Source organism: Rhinoraja longicauda, chromosome 20 (genome assembly GCF_053455715.1).
Source record: "Rhinoraja longicauda isolate Sanriku21f chromosome 20, sRhiLon1.1, whole genome shotgun sequence".
In the NCBI taxonomy this organism is placed as follows: Eukaryota; Metazoa; Chordata; class Chondrichthyes; order Rajiformes; family Arhynchobatidae; genus Rhinoraja; species Rhinoraja longicauda.
In genome coordinates, this window is record NC_135972.1 from 35,534,390 (window position 1) to 35,558,009 (window position 23,620).

Genomic DNA, 23,620 nt, shown 5'->3' on the forward strand with positions numbered 1-23,620 from the left:
CGGCGTCTTAATTTTTTGCTGAAATCACCGACAAGTCAGTCGGTAAGTACTTGAGAGTTTTGAACTATAACATCTTGCCCGAATTACTTGAAAACCAAGCTTCACGGTAACAAGGCCAAAACTGGATTGTCTTCCAGTTTACTAATAACAGTATTAAGAAATTTAATTTTAAAAGTGGTTAAATGGATTTTTGGGAAAAGTGTGTGGGCTTTCTTTGAAAATGTAAGGGAGATGCATATCTGGTTTCTGTGTTGCATATCTGGGTTTGGAGCCTACTTTAAATGTGATCGCTGATGGCCATAAACATCGCGAAAATTCCCACACTTACCTGACCGTCAAACTGTTGCCTCCAATCTACCTGTCAAATGTCCTGACTGTAAATAAATTGGTTAAACACAAGTATTTTATGATATCTTGAAATGACTTTACTTATATTATGTGCTTCTAAATGCATCTAAGAGAAATTAGCAAACGACAGCATGCGACAGCGCCCGCAATAAGCAACGATACCTGGCGACAAGCCAGCTGTCGCCGAGAAATTTCACTACGGTTGATTTCTCAGCGACGCGCTGAGATCCACTACGATTCTTGGAAGACTCCTCACGATCATGCCCGCGACACCCCGGCGAACTGTCGGCAACTGTCGGCAGTCGCCTTAAAATCGCCTAAGTGGGACAGGCCCTTTAGGTGGGCCTAAAATTGTCGCGCTCTCATGTACCGTTTTGGATATAGTTCAGGAACAAACAAACAAGAGTTTTAGTATATAGATATATTCATATTCTGCATATTATATTCTGCACTCTATTATAATCTGCACACTGTATCTTCCCCTTTGCTCTACCTATTGCACTTATTTTTTGACCATTGTAATTATGTGTAATACTATCTGGCCTGATTGGACAGCATGCAAAACCAACCTATTTATTGTCCATGGTCCATGTGACAATAATAAATCAAAACCTCATATTGTCCTTTATTTTCATATAAAATATCTTTGTGGAGAGAGAGTAGGAAGAAGTAAAAACGGTGTTTCAATGAGGGATGTTTGTTTTTAGAGAATAAACAAGGAAAATAATATTTGCCTGTATTTTGTTGACATATCATAACTTCCAGGATTTTCAAACACAAAAGTCTCAGGCTTACTCAGTGATAGCAGGAACCATAGTTTTAAGTTACTCTGTCACTGCGTTTGGGCCAAAGCATTTACACTGAATTTGGCTCTTATACTCTGTGCCAGGTTCAGAGAGTGTCAGGATGGAACTTCTCAATGATACCACTTGAGGCACCAGCACCACTAAGATTATAACGATAAAGGCGGGAGCAATTTGAAAGAGCTAAAAAAGACTTCATCATCCATATACAGAATTGGCTTCATGAAAGGAAGCAGAGGCTGGTGTTGAAAGGTTGTGACTAGTGATGTGCCTGAGTGATCACTGCTGTTTGTGGTTTATATCAAATCTTTGGATAAGAATGTACAAGGAATTATTAATAAGTCTCCAAATGATTCTAAAGTCGATGATATCATTGACAGTGACAATGGTTATTAAAAATTCTAGCAGGATCTTGATCAGCTGAGGAATGGTTAATGAAGTTTGATGCAGATAAGTGCAAGGTGTTGCATTTTGGGAAGTCAAACCAGGGTAGGACCTTCACAATGAAAGGTAGGGCCCTGTGGAATACAGTAAAGCAGAGGGATCCAAGAGTACAGGTAGATAGTTCCCTGAAAGTGGCATCTCAGGTAGATAGGATGGTAAAGAAGGTTTTTGGTACATTGATCTACATCATAAGACCATAAAACATACAAGCAGAATTATGCCATCTTGCCCATCGAGGCGGTCCGCCATTCGATCATGGCTGATATATTTTTCCCTCTCAACCCTACTCCCTTGCCTTCTCTCTGTATCCTTTGACGTCCTCACCAATCAAAAACCTATCAATCTCCGCTTTAAAAATACCCAATGCCTCCACAGCTATCCGTGGCAAAGAAATTCCACAGATTCACAGCCCTCTGGCTAAAGAAATTCCTCCTCATCTCCATTCTAAAGGTATGTCCTTTTATTCTAAGGCTGTGCCCTCTGGTTCTAGAGTCTCCCACTATTGGAAACATCCTCTTCACATCCACTCTATCTGAGCCTTTCATTAATCAAAAGGTTGCAATGCGACCCCCTCCCTCGTTCTTCTGAACACCAGTGAGTGCAGGCCCAGAGCCATCAAGCACTCCTCATGCGTTAACCCAATCATCCCCGGGATCATTCTCCTAAACCTCCTCTGGACACACTCCAGGGCCGGCACGTCCTTCAGATAAGGGGCACAAAACTGCTCACAGTATTCCAAAGGTGGCCTGACCAGCACCTTATAAAGCCTCAGCATTACATCCCTGCTTTTATATTCTAGTCCTCTCAAAATGAATGCTAACATGGCACTTGCCTTCCTTACTACCAACTCAACTGCAAATTAACCTTTTTGGAATCCAGCACTAAGACTCCCAAGTCCCTTAGCATCTCCGATTTCAGAATAATTTCCCCATTTCGAAAATAATCTATGCCTTTATTCCTCTCACCAAAGTACATGATCGTAAACTCTGCAATGCTATATTCCTCACACTACCTGTTCCTCCACCTATCTTCGTAGCATCGGCAAACTTAGCCACCAAGCCATCAATTCCATCATCCAGATCATTAATTTCTAACGTGAAAAGTTGCAGAGCCATTAGCAGCCCCTATGGAACACTGGAATACCAACCCCTATGGAACACTGGCAGCCAATTGGAAAAGGTCCACTTTATTCCCAATCTTTGGCATCTGCCAGTGAGCCAATCTTCTATCCAAGATAGTACCCTGCCTCATACTATGGTCTCCTACCTTGTTTAGTAGCCTCACATGCGGCACCTTTAACGGCCTGAAAATCCAAATAAACAACATCCACTGAAACTCCTTTGTTTATCCTGTTTATTACTTCCTCAAAGAATGCCAACAGATTTGTCAGGTAAGATCTCCCCTTACCAAAGCTATGCTGACTTTGGCATATTTTATCATGTGCTTGCTAGCACCCCAACACCTCATCCTGAATAATGGATTCTAAAATCTTACCAACCACTGAAGTCAGACTAACCAACCTATTATTTCCTTTATTTTGCCTTTCTGAAGCAATGGAGTTACATTTGCGATTTTCCAGTCATCTGGAACCATTCCTGACACTAGTGATTCTTGAAAGATTACTCCTAATGCTCCCACAATCTCTACAGCCAACTCTTTCAGAACCCTGGGGTGTAGTCCATTTGGTCCAGATGACTTATCCACCTTCAGACCATTCAGCTTCTCAAGCACCTTCTCCTTAGTAATCACGAATGGACTCACTTCTGCCCCAGACTCTCTTGAATTTCTGGCATGTTGCTGGCGTCTTCCACTGTGAAGACTAACTTAAAAACGTATTCAGTTCTTCCACCATTCAGTCAGGATACCGAGTACAGAAGTTGGGATCTTAGGTTACAGTTGGACAAGGCATTGCTGAGGCCACATTTGGAGTCTTGTGTTCAGTTTTAGTTGCCCTGCTAAAGGAAGGATGTCATGAAGCTGGGAAGAGTGCAGTGAAGATTTATGAGGAGGTTGCCAGGAGTCAAAAGCCCTGCGGTGTAGGGAAAGATTGGGCAGACTAGAACTTTATTCCTTTGAGCGCATGAGGCTGGGGTGATCTTATCAGAGTATAAAATCATGAGGAGAATAAAGGGGGTGAATGCAGTCTTTTACATAGGGGAGGGAAATAAAAACCAGAGGACAAAGGTTTAAGGTGAGAGGGGCAAGGAATCCGAGGGGTGACTTTTTTCACTCAGAGGGTGGTGGGTATATGGGATGAGCAGCCAGAGGAGATACATGGACGTTTCAGTGCCCGGTGCGGCTCGGCCGCGGGACTTAACATCGCCGGCGCGGCTCGGCTGCGGGACGTTTTGGGGCCCGGTGCGGCTCGGCCGCGGGACGTTTCGGTGCCCGGTGCGGCTCGGCCGCTGGACTTAACATCGCCCGGTGCAGCCGCGGGACGTTTCGGTGCCCGGGGCAGCTCGGCCGGGGGGGCTTCCATCCCCTTGCGGGGGGCTGTGCGTGTCGGTTGCCTCGGTAGGGGTCGAGTTGTCTGTCCGTGGGTGCGGGGGGAGGAGAGGGGAAGTTTTGTTGCCTCCATCACAGTGAGGGGGTGTTTGGAGTCACTGTGATGGATGTTTGTGTTGGGGTCGTGTGTCCTGTGTTCTTTTCTTTTTTTGCTGTGACTGCTGAAATTTCGTTCGGTGTTGTGCCGAGTGACAATAAAGTGTTGTTATGTTATGTTATGTTGTTATGAGATAGGTACCATAACAACATTTAAGACACATAGACTGGTACATGGATAGGAAATGTTTAGAGGAATGTAGGCCAAACATGGGCAAATGGAAATAGCTGGATGGGGCATCTTGATTGGCATGGAATAGTTGAGAAGCTGAATGGTCTGAAGGTGGATAAGTCATCTGGACTAAATGGACTACACCCCAGGGTTCTGAAAGAGTTCAAATTAATTTAATAGTTGTGAAGATTCTTTCAAGAATACCAAAATATTAGTCCACTTTTGTTCAAATAGCACTATGGAATGATAACATAGTGCATGATTTTCAAAAAGCTTAAATGCAGCCATAGCAAGTAACTAAGAAAGTCAACAAAAAACTATTATTAACTAAAAGACTGAAATGGTTTTGCTTTAGCAGTTTAGAGAAGGTTTACTAGACATATCCTGGGGATGAATTAGTTGTTTCAGGAAAGGCTGGACAGGCTAGGCCTTTATCTTCCCCCACTGAGAAGAGTAAAAGAGGCAATATGATGAGGAGAACTAACAGGATGAATATGGAGGAAATGTTTCCTCTCATTGGAGGATATATCACTATGGGGATTGTTTAAAAATAAGGGTGTCATCCATTTAAGGGATGAGAGTTGTGAGTCTTTGGAATTCTCTTCCTGTGGTGGATGTGGAACCATTGAATATTTTTAAGACGTAGAAAGATACTGAAAAGGCATGGATAAAAGGTTAGAATTGAATGCGTAGTTGAGGTTACACACAAATAGGCCACAATCTTAGTGAATTGTGGAGCTGGCTCAAAGTGTCCAGGCCTGCTCCTAATCCATGTCTTTGTATGTTTAACATGCTGTACCAGGGAGTGTATTTCCTGTACCCATGTATTCTTTATTTGAATCAAACTATTTCATCAGGCTTTATTTGAATCAAACTATTTCATCAGCAACCCAAAACAGTCCCTGTTTTTCTATACCTGAAATGTTTTCAAATATTTGCAGATGATAGAAGTACAAGTAGAAGGATATTTGGACTGAAATGTTAATTGTTTCTTTCTGCACAGATGCTGCCTGGCCTGCTGAAACGTGCTTGACCACCTGAAATGTGCCTAACCAAGAACTACAATTTATTCCGTCAATGTTTCCAGCTGGGGAAGGACATCTAAAGCACAACAAAGAAGACCCAAACATGCTGAGAGATTTTCAGATTTTTCTTTTGGTTGACCATTTAAAAAATCAAGCAGACAATTACCTTCAGAGGAGAAAGGCTTCCCAGTTCACACGCTAAAGCTTTCTCTTCAAAATCTTTACGCAAGCGTGGTCCTTTTGGTGGTTGCATGCCTTTGAATTGACTTGAATATTCTGTTTCACGAATCTTCTTACCCTTTTGAAGTGCCTGAGGTTTGGTATGAATAATCTGGAGAGGTATAATGTTTCTTAATGTTACCAACAATAATTTAGACTGCCACCATGTGTCAAGAATGTTTTGAATATATAAACAACATTCATACGCTTAACTATAATACTTTTGTGGAGATATGAGATAGGTCTTTACCCCTACCCCCACTCAAGAGATTAAGAAGGTGCCGATTACAGTAGGGATTGTAATACCAAGTCCTATAAACTCAACTAATTCAAAAGCTGTTGAAATAATATCAAACATTTTTATTGTTTGATCTAATTAGAAAGCCTGACACAGACTCTTCTTCCCTCGTTCACAAAATGCTGGAGTAACTCAGCAGGTCAGGCAGCATCTCAGGAGAGAAGGAATTGGTGACGTTTCGGGTCGAGACCCTTCTTCAGACTCGACCCGAAACGTCACCCATTCCTTCTCTCCTGAGATGCTGCCTGACCTGCTGAGTTACTCCAGCATTTTGTGAATAAATACCTTCGATTTGTACCAGCATCTCCAGTTATTTTCTTACATTACTTCTTCCCTCGTTAGTGCATATCAAAGTCATCACATTATTCATTTAGATGACACAACATGTGTTCCCTTAAGACATTTGTACATTAAGTCAAATCGAATTTATTGTCCTATGAACATCTTGTTGAGGTACAGGTACAATGAAAATCTGGCTTACAGCAGCAGCAGGCACATAGACCCAAAAACAGACAAAAACTACATGCGCATAAATTACACATAAATTCTAGAAAACAATTAATTGCAAATAGATTGCAAAAAAAATTGATGAACAATTAAAAAATAAGCCCACGTTAGTACAGGAAGTGGTATGTAGTGCATCGTTGATGAGATAGGATTAGATTAGAAACAAGGAAATGGCAGAACAGTTAAACGAGTACTTTGGTTTTGTCTTCACTAAGGAGGACACAAACAATCTCCCAGAAATACTAGGGGACCGAGGATCCAGTGGGAGGGAGGAACTGAAGGGAATACACATTAGTCAGGAAATGGTGTTAGGTAAACTGTTGGGACTGAAGGCAGATAAATCCCCAGGGCCTGACAGTCTGCAGGTGGCGGCCCTAGAAATCGTGGATGTATTGGTGATCATTTTCCAATGTTCTCTCAACTCTGGATCAGTTCCTGTGGACTGGAGGGTAGCCAATGTAACTCCACTTTTTAAGGAAAGAGGGAGAGAAAATATGGGAAATTATAGACCAGTTAGCCTTAAATCGGTAGTGGAGTAGATGCTTGAGTTGTTTGTTAAAGATGTTATAGCAGCGCATTTGGAAAGCAGTGACAGGATCGGTCAAAGTCAGCATGGATTTATGAAGGGGAAATCATGCTTGACTAATCTTCTGGAATTTTTTGAGGATGTAACAAGTAGAATGGATAAGTGAGAGTCAGTGGATGTGGTGTATCTGGACTTTCAAAAAGCCTTTGGCAAGTGTCCCACACAAGAGATTAATGTGCAAAATTAGATACATGGTATTGGGGGTAGGGTATTGACATGGATAGAGAACTGGTTGGCAGACAGGAAGCAAAGAGTAGGAATTAACAGGTCCTTTTCAGAATGACAGGCAGTGACTAGTGGGGTGCTACAAGGCTCGGTGCTGGGACCCCAGCTATTTACAATATATGTTAACGATTTAGACGAGGGAATTAAATGTGACATCTCCAAATTTGTGAATGACCCAAAGCTGGGTGGCAGTGTGGGCTGTGATGAGGATTCTATGAGGCTGCAGGGTGACTTGGATAGGTTGGGTGAGTGGGCAGATGCAATATAATGTGGATAAATGTGAGGTTATCCACTTTGATGGCAAGAACAGGAAGGCTGATTATTATCTGAATGGAGTCAGATTAGGAAAAGGGGAGGTGCAACAAGACCAGGTGCAACAAGTAACGGAAGCCTGCATTAGAGCAAAGCAGAGAGATGGAGAAGGGTTGTTATGGAGGGGGAAGTATGCAGAAATTGTTAATACTTGTTCACAAAATGCTGGAGTAACTCAGCAGGTCAGGCAGCATTTCAGGAGAGAAGGAATGGGTGACGCTTCAGGTCGAGACCCTTCTTCAGACTGATGTCAGGGGGCGGGACAAAGGAAGGGTATAGGTGGAGACAGGAAGATAGAGTGAGAACTGGGAAGGGGGAGGGGAAGAGAGGGACAATCTAAAGTTGGAGGTCAATGTTCGTACCGCTGGGCTGCAAGCTGCCCAAGCGAAATATGAGGTGCTGTTCCTCCAATTTCCGGTGGGCCTCACTATGGCACTGGAGGAGGCCCATGACAGAAAGGTCAGACTGAGAGTGGGAGGGGGAGTTGAAGTGCTCAGCCACCGGGAGATCAGGTTGGTTAAGGCGGACTGAGCGAAGGTGTTGAGCGAAACGATCGGCGAGCCTGCATTTGGTTTCGCTGATGTAAAGAAGTTGACATCTAGAGCAGCGGATACAATAGATGAGGTTGGAGGAGGTGCAGGTGAATCTCTGTCTCACCTAGAAAGACTGTTTGTTAACACTTGTGGGGAGAGAAGATTTTATAAAGATCTTAAATAAGTCAACAGGAATGCAAGAGTCTGCAGAGAGTGGTGGACTCAGGCCAATCCAGTATGGGCACAGTCCTCCCCACCATCGAAAGCATCTACACAAGGCAAAGGCTCAATAAGGCAGCATCTGTCCTCAAGGATCCCCACCATCCAGCCCAAGTACAGATGCCTGGAGTCCCACACCACCAGGTTCAGGAGCAGCAACTTTTCTACAACTATCAAGTTCCTTGAACTGACCTGTACAGAGAAAAATAGGTGCAGGAGTAGTCCATTCGGCCCTATGAGCCAGCACCGCCATTCAATATGATCATGGCTGATCATCTAAAATCAGTACCCCATTCCTGCTTTTTCCCCCATATCCCTTAATGCCTTTAGCCCTAAGAATTAAATCTAACTCTCTCTTGAAAACATCCAGTGAATTGGCCTCCACTGTCATCTGTGGCAGAGAATTCCACAGATTCACAACTCTCTGGGTGAATATTTTTTCCCTCATCTCAGTCCTAAATGCCCTACCCCTTATTCTTAAACTGAGACCCTTGGTTCGGGACTCCCCCCAACATTGGGACCATTTTTCCTGCATCTAGCCTGACAATCCCTTAAGAATTTTTATATGTTTCTATAAGATCCCCTTTTATCCTAAATTCCAGTGAATATAAGCTCAGTCGACCCATTCTTTCATCATATATCAGTCCCACCATCCCAGGAATTAACTTGGTGAACCTACGCTGCACTACCTCAATAGCTATAATGTCCTTCCTCAAATTAGGAGACCAAAATTGCACACAATATTCCAGGTGCGCTCTCACCAGGTCCTATACAACTGCAGAAGAACCTCTTTACTCCTATACTGAAATCCTCTCGTTATGAAGGCCAACATGTCATTAGCTTTCTTCACTGCCTGCAGTACCTGCACGCCAACTTTCAGTGACTGGTGTACAAGGACACCCAGGTCTCGCTGCACCCCCCTTACCTAACCTGACACCATTGAGATAATAATCTGCCTCCTTGTTTTTGCCGCCAAAGTGGATAACCTCACATTTATCTACATTATACTGCATCTGTCCACTCACTCAACCTGTCCAGGTCACCCTGCAACCTCCTAACATCCTCTTCGCAGTTCACACGGCCACCCAGCTTTGTGTCATCTACAAACTTGCTAGTGTTACTTCTAATTCCTTCATCCAAATCATTAATATATATGGTAAACAGTTGCGGCCCCAACACCGAGCCTTGCGGCACTCCATTCGCCACTGCCTGCCATTCTGAAAAGGCCCCGTTTACTCCTACTCTTTGTAGGACTCCTACTGTCTGCCAACCAATTCTCTATCCATGTCACACCCTACCCCCAATACCATGTGCTCTAATTTTGCTCACCAATCACCCGTGTGGGACCTTATCAAAGGCTTTCTGAAAATCTAGATGCACTACATCCACTGGCTCCCCTTCATCTACTTTAATTGTCACACCCTCAAAAAATTCCAGAAGATTAGTCAAGCATGATTTCCCTTTCATAAATCCATGCTGACTTGGACTTATCCTTTTACTGCTATCCAAATGCACCATTATTACCTCTTTAATAATTGACTCCAGCATCTTCCCCACCAACGATTAACTGGTCTGTAATTCCCCGTTTTCTCTCTCGCTCCTTTCTTGAAAAGTAGGATAACATGAGCTACCCTCCAATCCACAGGAACTGATCCTGAATCTACATCATATTGGAAAATGATCACCAATGCGTCCACTATTTCTAGAGCCACCTCCATGAGTACCCTGGGATGCAGACCATCAGGCCCAGGGGATTTATCAACCTTCAGTCCCATCAGTCTACCCAATACTATTTTTTGCCTAATGCAAATTTCTTTCAGTTCCTCTATCCCCCTAGATCCTCTAGTACATCTGGGAGATTGTTTGTGTCTTCCTTAGTGAAAACAGATCCAGAGTACTTGTTCAACTATTCTGCCATTTCCTTTTTACCCATAATAATTTCACCCGTGTCTGCCTTCAAGGGACCCACATTTGACTTTGCTAATCTTTTTCTCTTAACATATCGAAAGAATCTTTTACTGTCCTTCTTTAAATTCTTGGCCAGCTTCCCCTTGTACCGTATTTCAGCCCGTATTGCCCGTTTTGGTACCTTCTGTTGTCCTTTGAAAGTTTCACAATCCTCTGGCTTCCTGCTTTGCAGTGTTATACATCTTTTCTTTTAGTTTTATTCCATCCCTAGCTTCCCTTGTCAGCCACGGTTGTCTCCTTCTCCCCTTGGAATCTTTCTTTCGCTTTGGAATGAAATGATCCTGCATCTTCTGGAGTATGGACAGAAATTCCTGCCATTGCTGTTCCACCGTCATTCCTGCTAGGATCCCTTTCCAGTCGACCTTGGCCAGCTCCTCTCTCATGCCTTCATAGTCCCCTTTGTTCAACTGCAACACTGGCACTTCCGATTTAACCTTCTCCCTCTCAAATTGCAGATTATCATAGGATCATCCGTAAAGCCCAAGTCTTGGGTCTAGCATTTGTCATCTTTTCTAAAGCTAACGGGTAACCTTGGACTAATTATACTCTTGTAAGGATATTTCGCAAATAGACTGCTCAATGAAATACGAGGCAAGGCGGTGAATACCTACCTGCTCTGCAATCAGTAATGGAGAATTATTTATTTGACTTTTCCAAGCAAATTGCCGTTGATACTCAGAGCTTCTCCCTAAACTCTTCTGCTGTGCAGTCTTCAATCCTGCTTTCCTCTGGAGTGCATAGCTAACCTATAAATAACAGCAAAACATCTTTAACATTAACAGAACAGTATATAGAAATTCGTGAAATTTTATCAGTGAATACGAGTTTCTCGTAATTCCTCAGCACTTTATGGGGAATTTGCTTACTGACGTAGGCCCTGAACCAAATGGCACAGCACAGTGGCATGAACTCAATTCATTTCAAAGGGGAGGAAATACTCAGTAATTTATATTTTTGATTGAATTAATTTTTTTAATTGTTTGTAGTATTTTGAATTAATTTTTTTTAATTTTATTTTTAAACTATCTTTTACTGAAACAATCGGGACCATCCAAAGTTTGTCATTAACTTTGACAACCTCTCCCTATCTGTTTAAAATAATTTTAGGGAGAGGGGAATGGGGAGGAATGTGCCAACAGATCTGCTGTAAAGATGATTGATACCTACAATTTCCATGACATCCCTCTTACCAGCCACCTAACCTAGTTTCTTCACACTGATGCAGTGATCCTGAAAGTGCAAACGTGCATTTACTTTTTTTAGTTGTCTGAGAAGACTCAGCTTGTCCACAATGATTCTCTTGAACTTCTACAGATGCGCTGCTGTAAGTATTCTGACTGGATGTATCTCAGCTGTATGGTAATTTCCCTTCTCTTGACTGCCTGAACGGGGAGAGTGGTCAACACAGCCCAGTCCATCACAGTCACGTCATTTCCTTCCATGCAGTTCATCTTTGCAGTGCATTGCATCAGAAAAGGCTGCAAGTAACGTCAAGGATGCCTGCCCCGTTTCCCTTTTCTCTCTTTTACCTTCTAGGACAAGACACAGGAGCTTGAACGTCTGGACCTCCAGGCTTCTAAGTTCTTTCCCATGGGTATCGGAACTAATTACCTTTCTCACACTCCCTTCCCGAAGCAGCTGCCGCGTACTCTTACTCACAACTCAACATTATTTGGATATTCCATTATTTGTTTTGTGCACTTCTTTATATTGCACAACAAATCTTTCACCATTCTGCTCTTTTGCAATCGTTGTTATATTTATTGCTGTAATTATCATTATTGTATGTATACCATTTACTCTGCGAGCTTCAGGTGAACAAAGAATTTCATGCACCCTAATGTACATGGCAATAAACTATTCTAAATCTGGATCTGCACCAAACTGTTCACAACTTCTATCTTATTTTTGGCCCTGGGATGAACTTCAGACTACATATGGATATTAAGATTATTTACCTCCATCTTCAGAACATAATCCAACTCCACCAGGACATCAGCTCACCTGCTGTTGATATTTTTAAATCCGTGTTTTGTTTCTTTCAGAATGAACAACCCCAAATCATAGGAGGTTGGTTTCCCTTGATTTATTCTGAACTGTGAGACTTTGCCACACGTTTGCAAACACGCAAATCCTGTTCCCCCATCAGATCTCTACTCACTAACCTCTATGGCTCCTGATTAAGCAACCTGTGAACTAGAAATTTCACCCAGCTTTTCAAACTCTTCCTTCGTTTTGCCCCTTCCAATGTCTGTAACCTTCTCCACAGTTAAAACCCTCAAGGAAGTTAGTGCCTCTTCAATTCTAGAATTGGACTATTCCACAGCTCTAATTTTTGGAATTATTGCTCCAACTACTTTATCTCTCGAGGCTTTTAAATTAATAAAAATCTAGAGAGATATTCCTCTTTGACCAAACTTTTGATTGTTTGCCATAATAATCATTTTAGTATCACATTCACAGCCCACTCTGACACTTTTCAAATCTCAAAAGATGTCATAAGTATAAGCTATTTTCACAAAGCCAGGGTTCCCGTATCACATAATATATTGAAGATGTGGATAAATGAAACCGTTTTATCATAATATTATAAATTATTTTTAAATACATATATACGTTCCTAAAATATTTTGAAAATTTTCAAAAGGACCAGAATATGATTACAAATACAATTTTTCATTTTGGCATTCAATGAATCAACTCAATGATCATTGTTTCTACTTACATCAGCACCAACTGCCTTATCCACAACATTCGTCCTACAAGATATATTGTTGTCCTTTGTTTTCTGAGCATCTGTAGCCAATTGCTTGTTTGTAGCTGCCGTTGGTTCTAGCACTGAGTGCAAATGACAGTCTGCAGACCGCGATCTGGGCACTTTAGGCTTTCGAGGACCATCAGGTGTTTCACATTCGTTATGGCTCGCTTGACTCTTCTCAATTACTCTTTCATTGACTTCAGAAGACTGCAATTTCACTTGTTCACATAAATTTGGTATTGGTTTATTAAATGTAGTTCTTGATTCACTATTCCCGTCCCATTGAAAAGATTGTGAAACTTGAGGTCTGTAATATGGCACTCGTTTCTTTGAGATAAAATTTGGTTCCCTAGTATTTCCTAAAATACAAATAAAAAAGGCATTTATAATCCTTTTTACTGTAACCATTTTAAATTACACTTTTCATGCTATTGACTGCTTAAGGTAATGTGGGACCTGCAGATTCTGCCACTGGTGGGGCAGGTGATGACTGACCAGTCAGACAGGCAAATAGTTTGGGAACTGGTGTGCCCTTTTGGTGTTTAGGTGAACTTATGTCCCAAAAAATGCATTCATAATTCTCAAAGGTTGAATACTATTTCTCCATTGTGTGCGTATCAGCCAGGGATTCCTATGAGTCGATGTGGTATTATTCATATTCATGGAAGCTTTGAGAACATCCTTGATTTTTTTCCCCCCTGCCTACCTTGCTATGACTAGCTTGGAATAGTCTGTTCTGGCGTTCTGTTTTGCATGCTATCTAAATAAAAGAAATATACCATGCATACATTCAATCGTCAAACTCAAGTACAATTTATTCCTGGGTCCGATTGTAGATCTTTTTGTTAGAGGGCAAAGTTATGTAGTGGGAGAAAGGTTACTAAGGACTTTGTTTAATAGACAATAGGTGCAGGAGGAGGCCATTTGGTCCTTCGAGCCAGCACTGCCATTCAATGTGATCATGGCTGATCATTCTCAAACAGTACCCCGTTCCTGCCTTCTCCCCATACCCCCTGACTCCGCTATCCTTAAGAGCTCTATCTAGCTCTTTTTGCTGATATTAAGTGTAAGGTTTGTTCTCTCACATGCTTCACTATATGATTCAATGATGACTTAGAAAGCAGCCTTCAAATGACACAAGTGTCATCCTCATCTGCATACGAGCTCAATTAACAAGGATGGGGTGATCTTGATTCTGGACAAGGGATGACGTTGGTTGCAGTTTCCCATGTATCCTACAAATCACTCTACTCCAGTGGACAGCTTGTTAGAGGTAAGGTGCAACGATCCAAGAGAAAGATTGAGAAAATTGTTGGGACGAAGAAACAGCCTTGTTTGATACCACAGATTAAGATCAAAGCTTGGGCAATAAGGTTGACCTGCAAATTATAAAAACTGAATCAAATTGATCGTTGGGAAAAACATTGAGGTAAAATCTTACCAAGCAGTTCTGAAGGGACACCTGCCCATGCTATCTTCTGTTTAGAATCAGGACTATTAGAGCGTGATCTCTTTGAATCGTTCCACCTGAAGTTACGCTTGTATTCACTTAAACCCTGAAGGAGTAAGCACAAAACATAATTTAACAGAAAGATCAAATGTCAGCCAAAGATGGAATTCTGTTTCTCTGAAAAACAAAAATCTTTTTCTCAAATTCAACTTACACGAAGAACCAAACTAAATTAAGTATTGGATTCAAATAAATAGATTAAAAGAGGCGAGTCTTTCAATTATTTGTGCAAGATGTAAAAAACTGAATGAATTTCACAAGAGTCCCCAAAAACATGGTACAAATAATTACTTTTGAAATAAGAGTTAGGATTATTATATCATACTGCAGTAGTTTTCACTCAGCATTGTCTCACAAATGAAGTAAGAAAAAGAATCATTTACAGTTTTGTTGAACTGCTGAAGAAATAAATGTTGGCCAGGCACAGGAGCACAAGGTTGCTACCTGGGGCTGGCCATATTCGTGAAGGATTGGTAGCATGGAACGTGTCACAATTTGCAAACATTATAGCACCTTTAAAGATTTCTTATTTCAAACATAATTCTTTGTGTTATGGTCTGTGGCACCTTCACAAATAAAATTCATTCATCTTTTTAAATATCTTAACAGATTTATCATTGAAAGACTTGTCACTTTTAAATCTATTATTAAAAGAGCACAATTGCCGACTACATTCAACATAAAGACCGCACTGCTCTGGAAGAAGTACAGCCCCCTTTTTCTCCTACCAACCTTGACAGATGTTATCTTAGTCTCACTGTCATCCTGAGGGATGTCCCCGTACTGCCTACCATGTCTCCATCCCAGGGACTTCAGCAGTCCTTCCAGATGAGACAGGTTCATGTGCAGTTACTCTAACCTCACCTTCTACATCCGATGTTCATATGCAAGGGTGCTACAAAACATAGATGTTACCTCCTATTCATTGGCAAGACCAAGCATAGACTCAGCGACCATTTCGTCAAACGCTTACGCTTGTTCCGCCAAAACCTACTGAATTTCCTGGTTGCTAACCATTTTAACCCCCCTTTCCATTCTCATAGTAACCTTTCCGTCTTGGGCCTTCTCCAAGTGAGCGAGGCCACACACAAACTGGAGGAACAGCACCTCATATTCTGCTTGGGTAGCTTACAATGCAATGGTATGAACTCCGAGTTCTCCAATTTCAAGTAACCTCTAACAACAATCCGCCTCACACTCCCCCTTCTACCCCCCCCCCCCCCCCGCCCTTCCGCTGCCTCCTCCCATGTGCTGTACCTGGACATTCACTTATTTCTCCCCTCCCCCTAGTATTCCTGTATTCCTTCCTCCGGCTTCACAATTTACAGCTCTTCAATCCTTCCGTCTCACACCTTTTGCTTTAATCTCTAGCCTTTGATCCAACCAACACCCCATAACCCCTCCCCTCATCTTCATTCACCTATTACCTGCCATGTTTTGTCCTGCCTCTCCTCTCTCCCAGCTTTCTACTCCCCCATTCCACTATCAGTCTGATGAAGGGTCCTGACCCAAAACATTACCTCTCCATGTTCTCCAAAGATGCTGCCTGGCCCGTTGAGTTACTCCAGCAATTTGTGTCCTTTCATCCAGAGGGATGATGTTTTTAATGTCCACAATGCCCACGACAGGTGTTTTCAGATTTCCATCCACACCAGGGGATGCCTTTCTGATTTTCTACCACTCCCAAGTAATCTATCTCCACTTACTTCCAATTTCTCCACCATCAAAGGAATTGTATTTCTGATATACCTTTTGATCCTGCTACCTCCTCAAGTACTGCTCTCTATGATCTAGACAAATGATGGCTGTACTGAATTTCAATTTTATTTGGTAACTGTCATATTCACTCAGCTCTCAAGTAAATAAATACTCTTTACTCCTACTCTTCTTACTGTCCTGAAACTAGTAAAGAAGTCACTCTACTACACGCCCGTTTCCACATTTCCTGACCTAATTCTCCATTTGATGATGCAGCTTTATGAAAGCCAATTTGATAACCTAAATCTACTGCATTACCATTTGCTATTCTGTTGCCTTGTAAATTGTTTGCTGATAAATTTGTTTCTACATATACCAATTTCCTTCCTAATCTTCAGATCAAAACCACCCTGAACCCTCCATAATGCTGATCCATTCATAATCTTGATTTCAGTTAAAATAATAACATTTGGTTCCATGGACAATGTTTGTCTTCAAAGCTATCTGTATTAAAACTTTTTTTAAATCTGATGTATTTTTCCACCTTTCAGTCATTACCTGATTTAATTACTTAATATGGTATAATGCAAAGATAAAGTATAATTTACAAGAAAAATATTTGAGTATAATCTGTTGCAACAATCACCTTTGGGACAAAACATCAATTTAAAATTATCATCAGACCTGAAGTATCGCCAGATGGCGAGTGTAAATATAGGTCTTGCACTGCAACAACAGCATTTAATCCTTTCCAGGCCTCAGCGTAATCCTGAGAGGCTATATTGTAATTAGTTTCATCTATTGAAGCACAGCTTTGCAGGATTATAGGTTACTTTTAAAAGCAGCAATTGAAGAGCGGCACAGTGTCTCCCACAGTTTGCAGAGCTGGTGCCTCATAGCGCCAGGTTCAATCCTGATCTTGGGTGCTGTCTGTGTAGAGTTTGCATTTTCTCCCTGTGACCATGTGAGTTTCCTCCAGGCGGTCCAATTTCCTCCCACATCCCAAAGACAAGTGGGTTTGTAGGAGACAGAGTAATTAACGGACATCCGTTACAAACCTACCGTCTCCCACAGTTATCTGGGCTACATTTCTTCCCACCCTGCCTCTTGCAAAGATGCCAATCGCAACTCTCAATTCCTCTGTTTCCGTTGCATCTGCTCCCAAGATGAGGTATTCCATACTAGGACTTCCGAGATTTCCTCATTCTTCTGAGAATGTGGGTTCCTCCCTTCTGTCATAGATGGAGCCCTGATGTCTCCTGAGACATGTCACACATGTCTCCTCTGTGTCCCGTGGTTCTGCTCTCGCTCCCCCTCCCCGCAGAAGCAATGACAGTTTTCCTGTTCCTCACCTTTCATCTTACCAGCCTCCGCATCCAACACATTAACCTCTGACATTTCCGTCACCTCCTACGGGATCCCACCACTAATCACATCCTCCCATCTCCACCCTTTCTGCCTTCCGCAGAGACCACTCTCTCCGCAACTCCTTGGTTCACTCAGTCCTTCCCACTTAAACTACCGCTTCCCCAGGTACTTTCCCCAACAACCGCAGGCATGCAACACCTCTCCTTATGCCTCTTCCCCAACGTCTTTCAAGGACCCCAACAGTCCTTTCAGATGAGGCAGAGGTTCACATATACCTCCTCTCAAAAAGTGTTTTTCCCTCCAGAGATGCTGCCTGACCCGCTGAGTTACTATAGCACTTTGTGTTTATGTTTGGTATAAACCAGCATCTGCGGTTCTTTGTCTGTACATTTTAGGGTGTGTAGGTTAACTGACTTCTGTAAATTGTCCCTAGTGTTTAAGGGGTGTAGGGGAAAGTGGAAAACTGTTTTTCATTTTCACGTCAAGAACAGAATTTGTTCTTGACATTAACAAGGGAGTCCTGCCAAAGGTTTACACACCTAATCATAGCAGGCTCTGGAATTCAGCCCAGGTATTTAGAACGTACTAGACCAAGTGGACCCGTTGGGCCCAAACCTCTCCTGCATTGGTGCAGCACCCTGTCCTCCCCCTCTCTCCTCAACCCCCCCTCCCTTCTCCCCCACTCCCCCCTCCCTCCCTCCTCCTAAACTTTAAAATGTGAATAACTTTAAAAATATAACACCGATTTCAATAAAACTACTGGCATTATCACTAAAGTGACCATGGTGAGTAAGGTGGGCCTAAAATTGTCGCGCTATCGTGTACCGTTTTGGCTGAAGTTCAGTCACAAACAGGATAACAAACGAGAGTTTTAGAGAGTCAAAATATGCGGGCTGCTCTCCAGAGTCTACTGACACTAAGTATACAAAGCTCTGGCACAGAGAGCTCCAGTGTTTATGCCAAGAACAAGTCCCGTTCCTCATTCCGTGTATTTCTTCAGAGCAAACCCGCGCTGGAGTGTCGGTGACCACAAGTGAGCAGAGTGTGGAAAGCCGGGCTCCGCTTGGATCACTCCTCGTACCTGCAGAGACCCGGGGGCCGGGGGACAGGGGACCTTGCGGCCGCCACAACAGCCTCCGCCAGGAGGATCACCAATAAACAAAGGTAGACACAAAATGCTGGAGTAACTCAGCATCTCTGGAGAGAAGGGTCTCGACCCGAAACGTCACCATTCCTTCCCTCCAGAGATGCTGCCTGACCCGCTGTCGAGTTACTCCAGCATTTTGTGTCTACCGTCGATTTAAACCAGCATCTGCAGTTTTCTTTCTTGCCAATAAACAAATGTAAGAGCGGCGATCTTACCTTGAATTGGACGGGCATTGTAGAGGCAGGATCGCCGCCGGTGCTGATGCCGCCACTGTTGTTGTGGTGGTGGTGGTGGTGCCGCTACCTGATCACCTCAGGATCACCTCAGCGCCGTCGCTTCTGTTTCCCCGCCGTTTCCTTGGCGAAAGTCGCGTCCCTCGGCGTGCGCGTGCGCAAAGGGAGAAGCGCACGGCGACCAACCAGCGCCCTGGTTGACGGGCTGGGCGACCCCGCAGCGGCGGCGGCTTCAGTGGGTCGTTGGACGCGGCCCTGACTGCAGGGTGGGGGTTATTCGCTCCTCGCCCGCCGCCACACCCAAAGATGCTGGAGGAGCAAGATCAAAGATGCTGGAGGAGCAAGATCAAAGATACTAGAGGAACAAGATGGACCACTCCGTTGAAATCACCTATACTGAAGTGTACTTTGTATGTACGCAAAGGAGCCATTTTAGTAGGCAAAATGGTACTTTTAAATGGTATTTTCGTAGTCCGTTATGTCTCTCGCAGAGTAATCAGTGTTTGGGGGAACAGTATAACAGGTATAACAGAGCTTTATTTGTGTGATGATACCATTAAAATGCAGAATATATCCCATCTATCAATTCACAGATTTTTGTTATTGTTCTTTTTAAATGTGTCTGCCTCCTAAAATGGCACAGTGACGTATTACGGTTTTTGGGGTCGAGTGGTCTATCTTGTTCCTCTAGTATCTTTGCTGGAGGCAGCCCTGACCACAGCGTGGCACTGCGCGCTCCTCGCCCGCCATACCCAAAGGTACTAGAGGAGCAAGATAGACCACGCGACCCTAAAAACCGCAGACGGTCATGGGTACATTTCAGCGCCATTTTGGTAAGCAGAATCACTCGAATCGTCATGGCATCTGCAAGTTCAGCTCACTGTTCTGCTTTAAACTGTTCAAATCGCCAAAGCAAACGACCCGACCTGTCCTTCTTTAGGTTCCCCAAGAACAAAGAAAGGTGAGAAAATATTATTTTCTGTCGTTGACTATAATATTAAAATATTATTTTCACTTGGTGAGTATGTTTGCTCCCCCCCCCCAATCCAGGATACCTGGCTATGCTAATGACATATAGTAACAATTTAAAATAATATAAAGTATGCATAACTTAATAAAAAAAGCCTTTTAATAGTAAAGTTGTCCATTTTTACACTGCTGTACATTTTTGATTTTGTTCTTGTTCTGAGGCATGCTTGCTAGTGTCTCAGGTCCAAAAGAGGATAGAAAGAAAATGCTAAAAGGGTCTATGTAGGAAGATTTTAAAAAGCTCTTCTACATTTAAGGTAAATTGATATATTAGAGGAAAAATGCATTTTCGATCAACAGGTCTCTCCCCACCCCTGAAAACAATTACACTTAAGTGATATATCATCCGTTCTGCAGGTTTGTAGGTATAGGGGGATTGCACGGCAGGCGAGGTCAAGACCCCTGACCTGTACTATTGTCACACAACGCCTTCTGGGGGGCATGCCGTGTACTGTAGGTAATCACTCACTATGGCTTTCAGTGCAGACTTTTTCTTCTATTTTATGTTTGGAACTACTTCTGTTGTGGAACAATTCGTCAGTCCTAATTTGAGGGGGTGTTGCAGTTGAATGCTGCGGCTGCACTTTGCTGCAGCTCGGCTTTCCCTGTCTTCACCCATCAGCACGTCTCCGACTCCCTCCCGGCGCTCCGAATGTCCCGACACCGCTCCCTATTCCTGCGCTCCTCGCTCCTCCAGACTCGGCGCCCCTGCTCCACGCCTCGCTTCCTGCGGCTCTTCGCACCCTCGCTGCACCTGCTGACCCTCCAGCCCTTCTCCCCGCTCGCCATCTCCGTCAGCCGGGCTCCGCTTCCACGACTGGCGCTCAACACCTCGTGGCTGGGGCCGCCGAGCAGAGCCGTAGCCTGGTCCTCCGCCTCGGCTCCCAGCCCAGCTCTCGCTGCTGCTCGGCCTCCGCTGCCGATCGGCCTCTCCCCGGTCCTCTTTCTCCTCCTCGCCGGGCTCGACTCTCCGTGCCTCCTCCAAGGCCGTCGAGCACGGCTCCCTGGGCCCTTTGCCCTCACGGCGGGTCGCTCGCCGACCTCCAGCGCTCGCTGCTTCTGCCCCTGGAGACCCTCCAGGCCCCTCGGCTCAGGTTCTTCCCGCTGCTCCTCTCCCCGCTCTCTCAAGCCCATCCTTTCCTCCTCCTCTTCTCACCCACCCCCTCTGCTTCTTGGCTTTGCTCTCCTGCGTCCCTTCCCGGCCGCGTTTCCCCATCTCCTGCCAGCTGGCCAGACGTCTTCCCAGCTGCTTCTTGCGTCCATGGGCTTTTCAACCCTTCTCCCGGTTCCTCTTCCTCCGCCAGATCCTCCAGCTTCTTCCTCATTTTTTACAGCACAATAATTTACCATTTTGCCGTTTTTTTCAAGGTAAGAATATAAGTGTTGCTAATGTATGCCAGAAGCTGCCATGTCCTCCAGATGGCTTGAGCGACTCTGTGCGTCATGACCTTACAACCTTACATGCAATCCCCTATAATCAAATTTGTTCTTATAAATTTATCCTATATGATCTTTTCTGTGATTTCAGATGTCAACAGTGGGTCCAGAATACTTGTCGACAAGATCTCCTACACCGAACTCCGGAGTACTTGTCAAACAACTGCCGTCTTTGTTCAGAACACTTCGAACTTCACTGTTTTTCCAACAAGCAGACTAAGAACAGGCTACAATGGAATGCAGTTCCAACGCTCTTTCAGATCCCTAATCTGCCGAAATGTTTGTCCACCCCACGTGAGAACCTCCCATCTTCACCAAAGCCTTCAAAGCAGCAAAGAGGTAGGCATAATTGCTAGTAATTTTTTCCTTTTTAAAATTACATGAATTTTCTCACTTAGGCTAAATTACAAATTTGTATCCTAACTGATACAATTGCTACTGGTACAATATGTAATAGCGTGTATGGTACTTTTCTTTTCATTTGTAATAGAATGTGTACTTGTATTTTCTTTTGGTAGACTGAAATTGGTGCATCACATCTATTTTAATTGATAATTAGTAGTAGATGCTGATTTATTTACATGTATATGCTAAATCTATCTAATTTGTATTTTTTTTTTTTTTCCCTATCCCATGATTTTCTGTCTTCGCAGTGTCACACAACACACAGGCCGAACATTCTTACTTTAAGAATAGAAAAATGCAGGACATGACTTAAAAGGAAGTGTAAGAAAGCTCAAAAAGTGCAACATGAGTCAAGTACATAGGTTGCTTGAAATATATATTTAAAGTAATGAACTTGTTTATGTATATAGTTTGAAATTTTGTTTTGTTACCAACACAAAATGATACAAATTACGGTGTAATTATTATTATCTATAAGGACATATTGTCCTTTGGGGTAAGGAAGGGGTCGGGCTATCATTGTTTGAAATATGTTGACTTTTACATCACTTTCATTGGTTACCTGATATGACAGAAATAAAAAGTTTTATCCTTGTTTATGGTTCATGTAACTCATTTTTGACAAGGGAGAGAGGGAGAGACAATTTGAAAGAAAAAGGTTGCTAAACAAATAATTAGAGGAAATCACAAGAAATAAACTAGAGATGTGTACATATGTGTATATATATAGATAGATAGATAGATAGATAGAATTGGTGTGTGTGGCAAGATTGAGATAAATAGATCTCAAAGTTCCTTCTCATGGATCAGAAGCAACTTTGATTTAAAGCAATGCTCTATTTCTCTCTTCATCTTATTTTTCACATGATGTGCACAAACCATAAGGGTCGAATCGCCTTTTATATATATATATATAAAAGTTAAATTTGTGCAAAGTGTGTGTTAGAGCAATACAAGGGAAATTGCACAAAAGAGGGGGCTGGGGAGGAAGGATGGGAGAGCAATGGGCAGAAACAGTAAGAAATAATAAAATCAGAAAAATTAAGCAGGGGGAAAACATTTTAAAAGAAAAATAACAAAAAAATGTGAATTGATAGATGAGATATTCTGCATTTTAATGGTATCATCACAGTTATGGTATCACAATGGTATACTGTTCCTCCACAACACTGATTACACTGCGAGAGGCATAACGAACGGCGGGTTTTGCTAAAATGGCGGATGTTCCGTTCCGTTGTGTACTACACCAGTGTACGCAATTTCGACGGAGTGGTCCATCTTGCTCCGCTCTATTATCTTTGGCCACATCTCACCTCATAGAAATAACGGTCACCTCAGCTGCTCACAGTCAATGTGTAGGAAGGAACTGCAGATGCCGGTTTAAACCGAAGATCAACACAAAATGCTGGAGTAACTCAGTGGGACAGGCAGCAACAGCAGCATCTCTGGAGAGAAGGAATGAGTGACGTTTCGGGTCGAGACCCTTCCCCAGCTTTATGAGTCTATGCTCATTGTCAAAGTACTGCTGTAAATAACCACCCCCGCAACTCTCCGTCGAGGTCTATATATCATTAGATGCATGATAATAATTTTAGATGGTCAAAGTGAAAGGGAAGGTACATCCCAACTGGCAGAACAACCAACGTAAGTTAAAGTTACATAACCCGTGAAGGAGAAAGTTGCTCTTCACAGAGCTCATGCACTAAAATCAGAACTAAACCCTGCATTGTGGTCCATATCAAACTAAATATCATGCTCAAGCCGTGTACAAAATG

The 23,620-nt window shown here is 43.0% G+C and overlaps 1 protein-coding gene and 1 long non-coding RNA gene across 4 annotated transcripts in view; one reads left to right on the forward strand and one right to left on the reverse strand.

Moving 5' to 3' along the window:
• Positions 1 to 19,092, reverse strand: part of mdm1 (Mdm1 nuclear protein) — a 30,347-nt gene extending 11,255 nt beyond the window's left edge. For all 3 annotated transcript variants that reach the window (XM_078416651.1, XM_078416650.1, XM_078416649.1), the window contains exons 1-5: positions 18,957 to 19,092; positions 14,460 to 14,574; positions 12,986 to 13,377; positions 10,872 to 11,006; positions 5,560 to 5,724 (exon numbers count right to left, since the gene is read on the reverse strand). In XM_078416651.1, coding sequence (XP_078272777.1) covers positions 5,560 to 5,724; positions 10,872 to 11,006; positions 12,986 to 13,377; positions 14,460 to 14,574; positions 18,957 to 18,974 — 825 coding nt within the window. In that variant the 5' untranslated portion in view covers positions 18,975 to 19,092. The remainder of the gene's footprint in view (positions 1 to 5,559; positions 5,725 to 10,871; positions 11,007 to 12,985; positions 13,378 to 14,459; positions 14,575 to 18,956) is intronic.
• A 74-nt stretch (positions 19,093 to 19,166) lies between these two features.
• Positions 19,167 to 22,440, forward strand: LOC144603723 (uncharacterized). The gene is made up of 3 exons (XR_013548653.1): positions 19,167 to 19,421; positions 21,532 to 21,779; positions 22,094 to 22,440. It is a non-coding gene; the product is annotated as an uncharacterized LOC144603723 (long non-coding RNA).
• Positions 22,441 to 23,620: the final 1,180 nt, after the last annotated feature.